We start from the raw sequence: 16,000 nt of genomic DNA, 5'->3' as shown, positions 1-16,000 counted from the left end.
GATTACATTTCTGTATAGTTAGTTACACTGTACTTATGCCACATGCTGTCAGTGCAGTTCAGCGAACTCCTGAGCACCTGCTGTGAGAGAGGCAGTGTGTAGACAAGCTTGCATGCAGCATGGTCTTACTCTCAAGGATTATTAACTTTCAGAGAATGAAAGGGCAGTGTAACATGGTCAGTTCTTCACCTTCTGAACAGAATTTAACTCTCTCTTATGATTCACATGCTATCTGGAATAACATTCTGCGTGGACTAAGAACCCCGAGCTTTGAAATGCCAAACCTGTGAAAGGCTTTCCAATAAAATAACATCACAGGAACCCCATGATTACGATGGTTTGCAGGGTGGAAAATGTCCGGCCTGCGGCCATATCATTTGGTCTGGCCCTGCCAAAGCAACTGCAGATGGGACTCGAAATTCAATGTATCTAGGAGCATAGATACTTTTTCATAGCAACATAATTTTTAAGTTGATAATTTCATATGGCCCACAAATAATGTTATAAATATCCAAATGGCCCTTGGCAGAAAAAAGGTTCCCCAGGCCTGGTTTTGAGGGACAAGGAAGCATCCCCAAGTTAAGAAGGACAGATAAATTTTGCTGGAGTTATAGAATACATTTCTAGGGCCCTACCTTTTTGAATTGACCTTTTTCAGAATCCTTGATTTTTTTTTTCTCCTCTCAGATAGAAAGAAACCCATTTTTATTACAAAATTTGAAGCCTGGGAGGTCTGCCCCTGGGCAGAGGGGGAGTCCTCGCCCTGTATCTATAAAACCCTGTTTCTATAATTACCTGCCTCACAGTGTGTGATACTATTAACACAAATGAGCTGAGAGACGTCATCTTTCCAGAGCACCGCCCGGCACTCAGTGAGCCCTGTGGACGTGTTGGCTGTTATCGTTGTCATTAGCTGTTAGGAGATTGCACACAGAGCCCCATCTGACCAGGCTGTTTGCTCAGTTCTGGAAGGCAGGTGGGTTTAGCCAACATATAATTCCAGTTGTTGAGATGCCGGCAACTGGACAGATGACACCCGCTAGCCGATGCACATTCTCCAGTTTCTTAGTTCGGCTCCTCAGAAGCCTGGATGGGACACAGCACCTCCCCAGAGCCTGACTGCTGCACTTATGGGGGGAAAGAGCATGCTCCCTGAAAAGGGGTGGCTCAGTGGCCTTAGTGAAAGCACAGGCAAGATTGGGAAGGCATTCTGACTCTGCTGCCCTCCCTCCCCCAGCCTCTCTCAGCTTTGGGTTCCCCGAGGTGTTCTCAGTGCTAGGGTGAGGGTGTAGGGTAGGAAGGGAACAAAGCCCCGTGGCTACCCAGGACAAGCTACCCAGGCTGTTTGGTAGGAAAGCATGGGAAGCTGTTGGAGTTTGGAATCAGGCAGAATCCTGTTGGGAGCCATCCAAAGGGCACGTGATACACATGATCTTGGTAAAATTTGCTTTTTCCCAGGAATGAGGTTTCCTGGGCTGAATTCCAGGGGCAGCGTTGCAGGTGTGTGGGCAGCTGGGCTCTTGCCCACTGGTGAATAAGGAGCCCCTGTGTTGAGAAGCCAGGGATGAGATGAGGAAAGGGCTCAGTGCACGCTGTTCCTCCACTCTGACAAGGACTGAAAGCCCCTATGTCACCTGGTGTCCAAGACAGCAACGCTGAAAGGAACTGCCACAAGCCCCTGAGATGCAGGGAACCCCGCCCCACGCAGGCTGGCTGGCAGGCCCCCCGGACCTTTGCTGGCTGCCCTTGCATTTGGGCGTTCACGGACTCTGAAGGATCTGCTCACTCTAACTGGTCTTACTCCTGCATAATCTTTTCTTTTTCTCCTGCTCTGCTGCCTGTTTATTTTTTGTTATCAGAGGAAGAAGAAATGCTCGAACCAGGAACCAGGTACTTACTAGAAAGGTCCGGTAGCCCCTTCAACTGGAGAAACCTGTCTGTAGTGCTGACGTTAGAACAGGGCCCGCCTTGCCTGTCTCCAGTGGGTCTGTGCTGCTATTCCCTCCCTGAGCAGTCAGTCAAGGAGAGAGTTCCCGGGTGGGGTGCGGAGGAGCCATGAAAGCATCCGAATGCCCTTTACAAGAATATATTGCAAATGCCTTACTGTTTCCTCACTGTCTGGGGAGGCTGGTCATTTAATCTGACCCCTTTTAAAGAGAGTTTAAAAAAATATTAAATGCTCTTTTGTGACTTGAAATAGCAGAGAGGCCAACCAATCACAGAATTCAAAAGAAAATTACCCCTTGCTCAGCCCTTGGTGGCCATGGGCCAGTCTAGGAAGATGTAATTGAAAATACATTCACACCCCAGATGCCTATGTTTAGAATTGCATCTTAGCCTGTTTGACTAAAGTGGGCCACTCAGTGGTCAAGGGCTGACTTACTGTTTCTAGAACCTTTGTTTATAACACTGCTAAACAAGTATCTGTCTGGGTGTTTAGGTTGTAACATCCTGAGTGGAACTGGTCTTCCCTTCTCAGAGTTCAAAAGGCCCCTGGGTCCAGCCTGGCCTCTCCCATAGTGCGTTCTTCTTAATTCCGGCATTGGGTACCGCAGTCCTGGGAGGAGGCCTTGGCCCTGCTTGCTCATCCCTGAGCGCTGGGAGAATAGCTTGAGTTGGGGCAAAGTGGCGTGGGAGGCAGAGAACCCTGCAAGAGCTGACTCCAGCCCCTCTACCCAGTGTGTTCCCCCTCTTCCAGAGTGCCTATCAGGCCTCCTGGGCCCTGATTCCTTCCCAGCGGAGTAAGAAGACAGAGCATTTCTTTAAAATTATCATAGCTATGCCTTTTTTTGCACTTAACTGAAGACTTTCTATTTTAACTGTTTGTGGAGCCTTTAGGATTAGCAATTCCTTGCTTGTTTTCCTACTAATCTGATGGTACTAATATTCTGGCTTGAGTTTATAATCTGTGTTTGCAATGTCTGTTCTCCCATGGTGGTTGCCAAGCCCAATAAAACTCACAAATTTTTTTCTTAAGGATTCGGGACAAGCTATCCCCTTGGTAGTTGAGAGCTGCATCCGATACATCAATTTATACGGTAAGCTCAATCATGGGGCAGTGTTTTCAGCTCTTTCCAGAGCAGGTGCTAGGCTTTCTCAGAGGAAATGGATACTAATTCATCTGGAAGACTTCCTGTCACTGCTCTGCTTCCGAGGGGAGACGCTCCGCGGAGCGGCTGCCTTTCTGAGTGCTATCTTTTGAGCCTTGTGTGCCAGGGATAGAAAGACCCAGAAACGGGGAAGATCAAGGGGGGGGGGGGGGAGGAGACATATGTAATACTCTTTGTAATACTTTAAGCAATAAAACAAAACTAAAATTTTTTTTAAAAAAAGAAAGACCCAGGAACTAGGAAAACTGAGGAGCAGGGAGGGCATGGCCTGGAGAACCATCTTAGCTCCTTCCTCACTCCCACCCACCCCAGAGCTCTGTGCTGTGAGCACTGAGTGCAGCTGGTGTCAGTCAGTTAATACTGCAAGTGTGTAGTAAGCTCCGTGAAGGAAACACAGTGTCTGGGATTTGCTAACGGTATCCTCAGCACTTAACTCGTGCTTTCATCGATTTATTTATTCATTCCTCCAAAAATATTTTTTTCAGAGTGCATAATAGGCACTGTTTGGACAATGGGAATATAGATACCAGCCAATATAGCATAGCTTATATTACCAATTAAAAGGTCAAGGAAATAAGAAAGTAGAGAAATAAACATTAATTTCAACCAGCAATAATGCCTAAAAACTAATGAAGAGGGAATACAAATGACTGGAGCAGGGCAGGGCTGGTTTGGCTAAGGTGGTGAGGAGGGACCTCTCCCAGAGAGTAGTTAAGACTCCAGGGCCCTTTAAGACTCCAGTGAGTAGAGGAAGCCAGCCATGCAGGCCAGGTGGAGAGAAAGACAAGTGTAAAGGCCTAATATGGGACGAAGGCCAATGTGACTGGACATGTGGGCCAGTGACATAGGGGGTAGAAAGTCAGTATTGGATAACGAAAGAAATAAACAAGCGTCTGTCGAGCAAATGCTTTGTTCAAACCAAACTTTGACAAAAGCCTACCTTTTAAGAGTAAACTCTTTCCTAAATTATAATGTGGAGAGTTGTCGTATGTAGGAAAACTGAATCTAGGAAAAGGATCAGAGTATCCTCCATTAATTCCATTTAAAAGGAGGGAGGTCTTTCAATTCCCTCAACTGTATGGGTTGCTGTATGTCATTACTGTTAGGGCAGGTATTAGGGTCTCTTTTGTTCTGGCCTTGGAGAAATGCTTGAGAAAAATGAGACTGTTTTTCTTTAATGATGTAATCTCTTCTAAATTTCTCAATACCAGAGCAGCATGTACTTTAGAATCTAGCTTTTCTTGAAGGAAGGAAACGTCTGTGTTAGGGGAGGGAGGGCTGAGGCAGTGGATTTAATCCTTGTTCAAAATCTCTGTGGCTATTTCACTCAAATGGCATTTATAAACTCAGGCCAAGCTCCTTGGTGCCAATGCAACTGGTAAACTCAGTAGCCATGTGCACCAACCAGTTATTTGCCTGAGATGACTTATTGGTTAAATTGGAAGTTATTCATTGATCCCGTCTTGATATAAACTTCTCATGGGCCTTTCCTCCAAACCCAGACAAGAGACACAGACATATGAAGCACGATGTGTCTGAGTATTCTGGCCAGCCACACTTCATTTCAAAGGTTATTTTGGGTTTCTACCAGGACACCTTCATTGGGGGGATGACTCTCTTACAAAGGATGGTGGGAGAAAGAGACAGCAGTGGGGTGAGTCATCAAAGTTCCCAGTGGTCTGATGAGATCAAGGCCTTATGGCATTTTTCTCTTTCTTTCTTTTTTGTTTATTTGTTTTTCCTTATAGGACTCCAGCAGCAAGGGATCTTCCGAGTGCCAGGATCTCAGGTTGAAGTCAATGACATCAAAAATTCCTTTGAGAGAGGTAGGTGCAGAGTGACCATTTCCAGCTTGTGGCCAGGGGAAGCCAAGGTGGGTGTTAGCACATGTCTTAGAGCCAGTGGTGTGCAGTGACTCCACATTGGTAGCTTGAAATCAGCCATGGTGGGAGTATTTACACCACGGAAATTGGCAAACACAAAGATCTTTTATTTTTATTTTTCTCCTCCAATGAGCTAGCTGTTAAGCATTTACTAGCACACATGGGTGGCTTTTTCTGGTGGGCCATGCAGTGGTTGCTGGGAAAGAGGGCCTTGTAAAGCTCTCTGGAGTGATTATGTGAGTCTGCAAAGGCTGCTATGTTTTACAAACATTGGAAGAACATAGATAACACTGAGTGGCTTTTAAAATATCCTAATTCTTAATTTCTATGTAGTGTTTTTGGCAAAACTACACACTGGGAGGAAGAGACTATACATTCCTCCCACCCTGAGTGAGGTTATCTACTTCCCACTTTGATTAATCAAGGGTGTAAAGCTTATTAGAAATGAAGTGACTGTCACAATTAGGAGCACATGTGGCTTGTTTGGTGTAACCTCCCTTGGCCTCAGATTCCTGATGGGGACAGATAGATGGCCAGTGACAGTGTCCATGCAAAGTGAGGATTCATTGGGTCAGGAGTTCAATTCTTAATCCACCTCTGCTTTTTATACTAGGTGCTTATCTCACATCCTAAATAATATCTTTGCCTTCAGTTCACCACCATTTTGGAAGAATAACATCTCCACAGTCTACTCCTCTTAACTCTCACTTACTGCCTTTTTCTCTGAGTGGCTCTAATATTAAGTTTGATCCGAGGCCCCCAATCTCAAACCCATTTCCCCACAATAGAGCACATCCCAACTTTTTTAAAAAAATCTTCACCTGAGGATATATTTATTGATTTTTAGAGAGAAAGAAAGAGGGAGAGAGAGAGAAACATTGATCTGTTGCCTCCCTTACACACCCCAAACAGGGATTGAACCCACAACCTTTTTGGTGTACAGGATGACACTCCAACCAACTGAGCCACCCAATTTACAAAGCACTTCCTTACCCGTTGTTCTAACAGCCTTGGGAGATGTACGGTTTATCCCCATTGGCTGTGCTCTGGACAGGCCTCCCCTGGGGTTCCGGCCCTAGAATTCTCCCTACTTATTATGGAGCTTCCCCTGGAGGTACTGCCTCCTGTGCACACTCATCCCCTCCCTAACTTCCCAGTTCCATCCTGAGGCCTAGCTCAGGGTGGAGAAAGCATTCTGTCAGCTCCAGGTGGTCACCACCACAGCCTGCAGCACAGCCCTCTGAGGCCCTAGGCCAGGGGTGGGCAAACTTTTCGACTCGAGGGCCACAATGGCTTCTTAAACTGGACTTAGAAGAAGGAGCTGCGGCCGTGTTTCCCGACGTTGCCATGTTAACACTGCTGCTGGTGAAGGAGCAGAGGGGAGAGCAAGAGAACCCTCCGCTCTTTCGGCTCCGCGGGCCGGATAGAACAGCCGAACGAGCCGAATCCGGCCCGCAGGCAGTAGTTTGCCCACGGCTGCCCTAGGCACTCTGACTTGGAGCCAGGGGATTCCACACCCCGGGAACAGCATGTACAGAGGCCACAAAGCAAGAGGTCTCCCCATCAGCATCCCTGATGGAAGTGTTATTCATCATTCCCTGAGCTTCTCTTGACCACACTGGACAGCACAGTCCAGAGCTTTGTTTCTTCATTTCCCCAACTCCTTAGCACCCCTGCTGCCCTGTGTTCATTGTAAATGAGTAGATATGGTCAGGAACCTTTGCTGGTCCCATCTTCCTGGGCTCATCCCATTATAGAGAATTCCTTGAATCTCATGGGTAAACTCACCGCATTTTCCTGCTTCCCCATGTCCTGTAAGTAACCTCACTGAACCAGGCAGCCAGGCCCTATCCCCACCCCAGAAGCACTGCCTTCATTCCTTCTTAGATGTGGTTTTTCTAGGTTTAACACCTTCTGTCACTTGCTTGGGTGCCTTGCAGGGGTGATAGGACATTTATAAGGACCCTCTGCTCCTAACAAGCCTTCGATCACCCCAGGCGAAGCCCTGGAGGGCAGAGATCACCTGACCCAAATCTGCCACAAAGAATACCTTCTGCTTTTCCTTTGCTATGCGGTTGGCTCCTTTCCCTCTCTCCACCATTCCCAAGTGAATCTCATTCTCTTGCTAGCCTGAGGCTACAGTGAAGCATGGCTAATTCCAGAAGAATCATTCTTGGTATGTCTCTTTTAAGAAAAATCCATTCCTGGCTTCTTTGGGCTGACTAGTGCCCAGATTTCTCACTTATTCTTTTCTCTTTCTTGGCATTCACCAACCAACTGCCCTGGGTTAGGCTCCTCACCCAGCTGACCCTCAGGGCACCCCTCCCACTTCTCCTGAAAACCCACTGTGTTTCTCCCCCTGTCCTCCCACCCCCACTCCCAACAACAGCCAGGTGGCCTGAGCTTGCTCCGGGCTCAGCATTTCTTTTCTCACCCACTCTCCATGGCCTACATGCTCAAACGTGTGACAGAACTTTCTTTCCAAACCAGGACATTGTGTGATTTTCCTTCCTTTCTTTTATTTTGTGAAATTTCAATCCCCAGTGCGTGCAGGGTGCCTGACCTTCACCACTTGCTCAGAGAGCTGGTCTTCCCTTCTCTGGAGCAGATGGTCTTGCCCATGTTTCCTGCACGGGGTTGTTGAAAGCACCACTCTCTTTTCCTTAATCTTCTGGACACACATGCTTGGTTTACTATTTCTAAACCCATTTTCTTATTCTTCTGACACAAGTCAACCGGGGTTTTAGTTGAGGTTATTATTATTCTCCTCTTTATTGCTGTCAATAAATCTTAGACTCACTTCTCCAGTGTTGAGATCTTCCTGTCATCTTCTGGCAAAATGAAGGAGAGAACATTAGGGAAAGACAGGACTGGGCAGCTGGGCCTGGGGGAGAGCCGAGGCTTGCTGTTGTCTCCCAGGCCAGTTCTCCATCTCTGTTTTCCCCACAAACCAATCCACATCCTCTTTATACATCAAGGTGAGGGGGCTGCCAGGTCTCTCCTGTGTGGAGGGGAAGGGACCCAGTGACCCTTTCGCCCTGCACCATCAAGACGGGGGTTTGGACTCATAGCCTGTATGGCTGACACATCCTGGCCTCAGCCTAGCCCTCCCAATACTATTTCCTGCCCCAGGAGGAGGGATATGACCAGGAGACGTAGGAGGGGCTGTCGTGTTGATGAGCCTCAGGAGGGGCATGTGTGGCCCTGTGGCCACAGAGAACTGCCCTGTGAGAGAGACTACCTGCACCTTCCTGCTGTGCCAGTCCCACAGCAGGGCCTCCTGGAGCCTTAGGCACACACTGTGTGTTCATACCCTGCCCTGGACACAGCCCTGCCTTAACTTCCAGGTGACCTGGCTGAGAGTACACTGTAGGCAGGGCCATTTTGTTAACCATTCTAGCTCCCCCAGGACATACACTAGCTAAGTGTGAGCACAGCTTCTCTCGACCTGCCTGACATTTTAGCTGTCATTGTCCTCCTGAGGAAGCCAGCATGCACACGAACCTGCTCACCTCGAGTTCTGGAATTCCATTCATTTCCGGAAGCAGAAGTGACTAGTTGCAGAGAGCCAAAGGCCTAGGCTAGGAGGGAGGAATTTCTGGACGGCTCCTTTTATGGACTGAGTTGTCTTCTGGGAGTCAGAGAAAGAGTGAATGGTGTGTGTGTGTGTACAAAGTCAGTGCGTTAATCATGCTTAACAAGGGGAGCTAATATGGAGACATGTGAGCTCACTTGCGCATCATGAAAACACAGGAGCAATGTGTGGTAAATATAAGGAAACAGCTTAATATAGTGCAGAGTTTTAGAATGCGTGTGGTCCTTCAGGGGGCCCAAGGGCTGCTACTGGGAGAGGGAGACTGAAGAGATAGGCTTGGACCTCTCCCCCTATTCAATTAAGACAGTTTTGTTCTATATGTTCAATATTCATAGGAACTGTTTTCTTGAAAGAAAGAAAAAGGTTGGGATTCTACTATAGAGGAAGGAGGGAGGGAAGAATGGAGAGAAGAAAGGAAGGGAGGGAGGGAAGGAGGGAGGGAGGGAGGGAGGGAAGGAAAGAGGGAGGAAAGGGAGCCGGGAGAGGATAGAAGGAAGGGAAGGAGGAAGGGAGGGGAAGGGAGGGGAGGGAGTAGAAGGAAGGGAGGGAGGGAGGCAGGCAGAATTGAAAAGGTGGAAGAAGGGCTATCTCCCAAGCAGTACGAGGTCTGGGAGAGGCTAGTGTCTGGTTTTGACTTCATGAGGGTGGGCAAGTTGTTTCACTTGCTGGGGCCTCAGCTTTCTCCCAGGATAGAATGGTGGTGTTGGAACCACGCCCCCCTGGGGCCCTGCAATGCTGCTTGAGGATTAGAGATCACGTGTGCGAATGTGCTACATCAGCACAGGCAGTGATTGTTTCATGCTTTTTCTCTTCCTTCCCCATGAGAAAGTCTTGTGGGGAGCATTCTGAGCGCTCTTCCCGTGGGGACATCTGAGCGCTCGACCTGTGGAAGGAGCAGCAGTGTCCTGGCTGCCACATTCGGTCATGCAGGTTGGGCACTGCACAAGGGTGCTCAGCCAAGAGGGCAGGAGGGAGGCGGCCCTGGCTCGTGCTCTATATGCCACAGCCCCAGTCCAGGAAGGAAGGGGGGCGTTCTCGGAATTGCACTACAGCACGTTGGGGCTCGCAGAGGCCCTGCGGTGAGACGCATCCTCTTCCTACGGAGGCAGGGAAAAGAGAGCCAAGGATGAGTTTCCAGTTCTCCTCCTCATGGCTTGCCAGTCCTAGAGCGCCCTGGGCTGTCCTGGGCGGCGGGCCAGACACCATTGTGCATACCTCTCGCAGCCCCTTCCAGAGGTGGCAGCTTGCTCCTGCTTCCTCTCACCTCCCCCACAGAAGCCCTTGTAGCTCAGCAGTTCCTGGTGTGAACTAGCTCAGCAGCCCCTGATTACACTGGAAAGTGCTGCTCTCCTGAGAGATTATTTGCCCTGTCCAATTGGCAAAAACTCAGAAGGTTGACATCTTTCCATGGGCAAGGCTGGGGGAAAAAGAAGCATTCTCCTGGGTTGCTAGTAGGAGTGTAAACTGGGCAGCCCAGTGGAGAGAAAGTCGATATGGCAAAGTGAGTGTAAGTGAAGGGTGGTGGGTGGTCATTATTTCAATTTTACAACATTCCTCTAGGTTTGAACATTTACAGAATCAGTTGCAGGGGGAACTCTAAACTTGCTGTGTTGAGGAGGTCCCATCTGCCTGCTCCAGTTCAGGCTGGCCTGGATCCTCTCTTCTGCCATCTGCATGGTCCCTGCCTCCTTATCATCGCCCCTGTTTCCTCACAGGTGAAGACCCCCTTGTGGATGATCAAAATGAACGAGATATCAATTCCGTCGCTGGTGTTTTAAAACTGTATTTCCGAGGACTGGAAAACCCACTCTTTCCTAAGGAAAGGTTTCAAGATTTGATATCTACTATTAGTAAGTATTTCCCAGGTGGGATGATCATTTTCTTGAGAAATCTTTATTGAGATTGCACTATGGGCTCATCACTGTGTTAGGCACACAGGGGGGACACTGTGAAAGAAGCAGTATGGCTCTTATCCTCATGGATCTTAAAACCTAGTTGTAGAAATAACAAGGTGGACTATAATGCAAGAGTTCGTGGGCATGGTACACCCCTGGGTATGGAAGGAGCTCAGAAGAGATGAGAGGAAGACTTAGTATCCAGATCTTAGCTGAGAGTGATATGCAGGGTGCAAGAGGCTGGAAGGGTGCAATGGAGCAAGAGGGGGAAGACCTTGAATGCCTTGCAAGGATTCCAGAGATTTTCCCTTTGGGAAATGGAGAGCCATGGAGGGTTTGGGAGTTCAGGTCAGCAATATATCGAACAAGGGAAGTGCTGAAAGTAAGTTGACTAGCATCTTCCTCTGACTCACTAGCCATCAGAGTCCTCCTTGACTGATATGTCTGTGGATGAAGTGAGGAGTCCTGTCCAGGAGCTTGAAGTAAAGGCGCCTTCACTGCAAGATGCCAAAGCCCAAGGCAACTTTTTGGGAATATTTTTTTTAAAACTTTTAATATTAGAATATGGGAATTTTAGTATTTTGGAATAAACTCTTTAATATGATCAATAGAAAATTAGCCCATTGGGGATGCTTCTCACAGTGCTCTGAGAGAGATTTGCAGCCAAGCATGTGTCCTAGGAGGTGATGACAGCTGCCTTGTGTAAGGACCCTCTTCACCGCCCCCTGCCCTCCACACTACTTGCTCCTCATCTTTCCAGACCCACTTCAAGCTCCAATTCAGCTCTTAGAAATTCCAGGCCACCAAGGTCCCACCTTGTCTGAGCCCTGTGTCCCTTGCTCAGCCAGTGTTTCCAGTTCCCGAGCAAGGCCCTCAGCAGACAAGGTCGTTGACCTCCGGAACAAGCTCCTGGCATTGGATAAGTTGGATCATACCCGTAATCACACAGTGAGAAAGAATGTCCCTTCTTAGTTTCTTCCCAAACCCTGTGATTATTGACATCAAGGAGAAGACCTCATGGGTCAATCTCCCTTCTACACAGGGAGACAGAATTTAGTCTCAGGAACTTTTGTAGAGAACCATGTCTACATATAACTTAGTAATATTGCTTTCCTTACATTATATCTATTTTTATGTTACCTTCTAATTATGGTAAATGATCCTGGTTTCTCACTTATAGAGTGAGGTCAAGTCTCCTTTTTAAATAAATATTTTTAAGAAAAAAATTAATAAATAATAGTGGAGGTGATACTAGGGCACAATGACTAGAAGCTGAGGATGTGGAGCAGCAGCGGATCAGTAAAGGTACAAGGGCCTTAATTTTGTGGGAAGGCTTCGGCGAGGCTCCCTGGAGCCAGACCTTGGTAGTCTGCAGTGTGCCTGACAGGGAAGAGAGACCAACAGTGTGTGCAAAGGCCCAGGGACAGGCAGGTCCTTTGTGAGAGGGAGATGGTGGATAAAGTGGCCTGGCACAGAGTTTCTCAATGGGGAACTGTTGGCAGTGAGGGTAGAGCAGTACCTTGTGTGTTACCTACACTCAGGACACTTAGCACCTTGCCCCTGAATCCCAAATGCCGGTAGCACCCTCCAGTCTCTGACAACCTCAAAGAATGCCTCATATATTTGTAAATTCCCCTAGAGGTACACTACTTATTTGAGAAGCGTAGCTTTAAATCATCCTCAGTTACTTTTCGAAGGGGCAGTGACTAGGAGATGGGTCATGCAAGGTTGGTTGAAGCCCCATCATAAAGAGCCTTGGATGCAGAGGAGAAACAGAAGTAGTGTTTTAGAAGAAGCATGTTGACAGATGTGGAGGCGGGAGGGAGGAGCTATATGAGGGGAAAAAAAGTGTTTTCTGAAAAAGAAACTGACATGGATCTGTGTATGAGCCTTGCAGATGAACATCAGAGCTTCAGCAGCTCACTCTCCTGAATGCCAGCTTTCCCTTTCCACAAGGCAAAGTCCGAAAAGCACTTTTCTCTCCTTATCAAGCCCAATTTGCTGCTCCCATCCCTGGCCTGACTGATAAAAATACCAGTGTCTGTCTCCTAAGATTGACCTGAAAACAGAGGTCAGAGACGAGATCCCAAGCACCTGCCAGGCCCTTTGGCCAATATATAGTTTGAGAGACGGTTATTTATTCAACACATTTCCTGAATACCTACTATGTGCCATCTTATGTTGTAGCTGGTGTTTATAAAGAGTTTAATGAAACATGGGCTATCTGTATTCATCAGGACTCGTGGGTTACAGGCGACAGAAACTCAACTTATACTGGCTTAATCCTTCAAAGGGAATGTCTTGGCTCACGTTCCTGAAAGTTAGGCACCGCTGGATGCACATTTCACTTGGCATCAGCAGGAATCTGTCCCCTTGTCTCCATGCTGTCTTCACTTTCAGGCAGGGTCTTCTTCCCTGGGGTCCCTCAGCTGCTTCACGCTTCCCTCGGCCCAGTTTCAAGAGAGTGCCTCTCTCTAGGTTCCTCCAGCCCAAAGCCCCAAGGATCAATTGCTACTGGTTCTAATTAGGTCGTGTACCCCTCCGTAGACCTACCCAGGGGCCAGGAGAATATGATTGGCCAGGCCAGGGTCACATTTCAGTCCCCAGAACTGAGTAGAAAGGGCTCCCCTGAACTGATCTAGGAGGTGGGACTCGCAAATGTTGACTGCTTGGCTCTCTGAGGATGACGGACAACCTGAAAGCCCCTTTATGTTGCAGAACTGGAGAGCCCAGCTGAGAGGGTGCACCAGATCCAACAAATCCTCATCACCCTTCCCCGCGTGGTCATCGTGGTCATGAGATATCTCTTCGCTTTCCTCAACCAGTGAGTTGTCCAGCCGGGGGTGGGGGGTGAGGGGGGCACGCCCCTTTTTGACTCAGGGGGTCCTGAGACCTTTGCAGGTACAGCTGTTCTTAGAACATGGAACCTTCCCAGATTTGAGTGGAGCCTTCAAGAGAAAGAAATTACAGGGGGAGGCTTCGCCTTTCCCAGGTGACCTGTGGGTGCCTCCTCTCTTACAGCCTCTCGCAGTACAGTGACGAGAACATGATGGATCCCTACAACCTGGCCATCTGCTTCGGGCCCACCCTCATGCACATTCCTGATGGGCAGGACCCTGTATCCTGCCAGGCACACGTCAACGAAGTCATCAAAACCATCATCATCCATCATGAAGCCATCTTTCCCAGCCCCCGGGAGCTAGAAGGACCCGTGTATGAAAAATGCATGGCTGGAGGGGAAGAGTATTGGTAAGATTCCATTCCTCTTCATATTATTATCCCATTCCTCTTAATACTATTATTATCATGTTGTTTCTGTTGTTAATGTTGAACGGGAACAGTAAGAAACCCTTTAATTTTCTTACTGCTTAACCTCATCTCAGCTTCACAGCAGCCTGACATGAGATAGATGCATCAGTCCAGACTCTATTGATTTATAAGGGACAGGAATAGAACTCAAAGTGGTTTAAACTAAATGGGATGTATTGGTTAACTTAAAAGGTCTGGATCATGGCGTCAGGTATAGCTAGATCCAGGGGTTTGACTGTTATCATCAGGACTCGGTCCTGCCACCCTCAGCCTGTGGCTCCTTTTTCTTCCATGTTGGCCTCATTCTCAGGCAGCCTTTTTCCTGGTGGTTTCAAGAAGTCACCGGTAACTCCAGATTTAGAGCCCATTCTCTCAGCTTCCCTAGTGGAAAAAGAGCTCCTCCTTCCCAAATGTTCCAACACAAGCCCAAGAGTGATGTCTCCTTGCTGGGGCTTGAGTCTGGTGAACTAATCACATTGGTTAACAGATCCAATGCTGTCCTTGGCCAGGTGAGTTGTAAGTCCATCTCAGGCAGCAGGGAAGTGGATAATCTCCACCTCAAACTCACGAACTGAGAGAGTGACACTCCCTGCCATTGTCCCCGTTCACCAGGAGGTCTCTTTTCCAGCAAAGTGAATCCAGTCTTTGAGAGCTCCACACCAGGTCAAGAGTTGCTTGTTGGGCACTTACACTGGGTCAGGGGAGAAATATGTCAGAATCTTATCAAAATCAGGGGCCAACTACCTTCCCCAGGCTGAGACCTTAAATGTGGTAAGACAAAAAATTTATTTTTAATGTGGAAAAGACAGGAGATTCAGAACACTGTCTGACAGAGACCAGTCAAAGGGTTGGCACTCTTTCTTTATCCCCAACCCAGGACAATACACAGCTATATATTTAGCATTGCCTGCACTGCTCTGAGCCAGGTGCCTGCAGGAATTTGTCTTTTGATTGTCAAAGCATTCCTGGATTCTTGAATCGCTTTAGTTCTGAAGGCATATTTGGGCAACTGCTTCAAAGAAGGGAGCTGTTCCAGCCCATTTCCCCATTACACTTCCCTGCACAGAAAGACGGGCCCTGGTATTGTCTAATCGTAGCTCTCTAATCTCCTGCGAGGCCCCAGGAGCAAGTCTGTCCCTGCTCTGTTATAGATACATTGAAGAACCAGCAAGCAGACTTTTTGGACAGAGAAGCTTTTCAAGTTTTTGTACCATTACCAGTTCTCTGTTCTTGTTGCAATATATATATATATATATATATATATATATATATATATATATATATATATATATATATATATATATATAAATAATTAGTGGTCTGGGAAGGGTCTTTAAAAAGATCGTACTGTGCTTATCAAAGAACAATATGCAATCACCACACTTTTCTTAATCTCATTCGCATCCCATGAGAAAGGAAAACTGTCAATTACATGGTAATTTTGGAGAATTTTCAAATCCCCAAAGGGGCATTTGACTGAGGGTCTCATCACAGTGGACAACATTCACTGATTCAACAAATGGTTACTGAACATATGTCCTGGCTCAGGCCCTGGGAAGGGGGGTGGAGGACGGGGAGGAATGTGCCCTAAACAGGATTAACCCCTGATGCAGGCAGCTCTGGTGGAGGAGGGAATAGGCAGTTCCAGAAGTAGGGTCCCCTGAGCCAATGTAGGGAGGTCAGGAAATGCCTCCTGAAGGAGACAGGGACTTAACTGAGACCTGCAGACCTACAGGCAGCCAGGTGAGGAGCAGAAAAAGAATGCTCTAAACACGGAACATTCAATAACATTGAAAGCAGCTCTGTGTTTCCACAGTGTTTCCCATGACCAGGAGGTGGTGAGGGAGGACCCTCTGTGGGACAGCAGGGGCTGAGTTAGGAGAGGTCTTAAGCCTTGTGCAGAGTCTGGGCCTTATCCAGGAGGCAACAGAGAGTTTTTCCTAATAAAATCTATATTCCTTTAAATGGTATTGCAAATGTCACCTACTCTGAGAAGCCTTCCCTGACCACCCTATATAGGTCCCCTCTGCTGTTCTTGTCTCTGTTCATTTGTTCCTACATAAAGCATTTCCATTTGCAGTTTTATTTCCTGGCCCATGAGGGTGGGTCTGTGTCCATCTGACCCATCAATGCATCCCTTGTACCTAGCACAGTGTCAGGCATATATTAGGACTCAATCAATGGCTCAGTAAAAAACAACAACTGACT

General features: G+C 47.7%; 1 protein-coding gene across 6 annotated transcripts in view; it reads left to right on the top strand.

Annotated features, from left to right (window-relative positions):
- SRGAP3 (SLIT-ROBO Rho GTPase activating protein 3) overlaps positions 1-16,000 on the top strand; it is a 369,413-nt gene that overhangs the window by 330,297 nt on the left and 23,116 nt on the right. For 3 of the 6 annotated variants that reach the window (XM_059663445.1, XM_059663443.1, XM_059663446.1), the window contains 5 exons: positions 2,978-3,038; positions 4,859-4,936; positions 10,304-10,438; positions 13,202-13,307; positions 13,505-13,732. In XM_059663445.1, the coding sequence (XP_059519428.1) occupies positions 2,978-3,038; positions 4,859-4,936; positions 10,304-10,438; positions 13,202-13,307; positions 13,505-13,732 (608 nt within the window). Of the gene's footprint in view, positions 1-1,859; positions 1,891-2,977; positions 3,039-4,858; positions 4,937-10,303; positions 10,439-13,201; positions 13,308-13,504; positions 13,733-16,000 lie in introns of those variants that run through there. The other 3 variants (XM_059663444.1, XM_059663447.1, XR_009448505.1) reach the window with 2 other exon arrangements.

This window comes from Myotis daubentonii, chromosome 14 (genome assembly GCF_963259705.1).
Source record: "Myotis daubentonii chromosome 14, mMyoDau2.1, whole genome shotgun sequence".
Classification (NCBI taxonomy): Eukaryota; Metazoa; Chordata; class Mammalia; order Chiroptera; family Vespertilionidae; genus Myotis; species Myotis daubentonii.
This window is presented reverse-complemented; position numbering and strand designations above follow the sequence as displayed.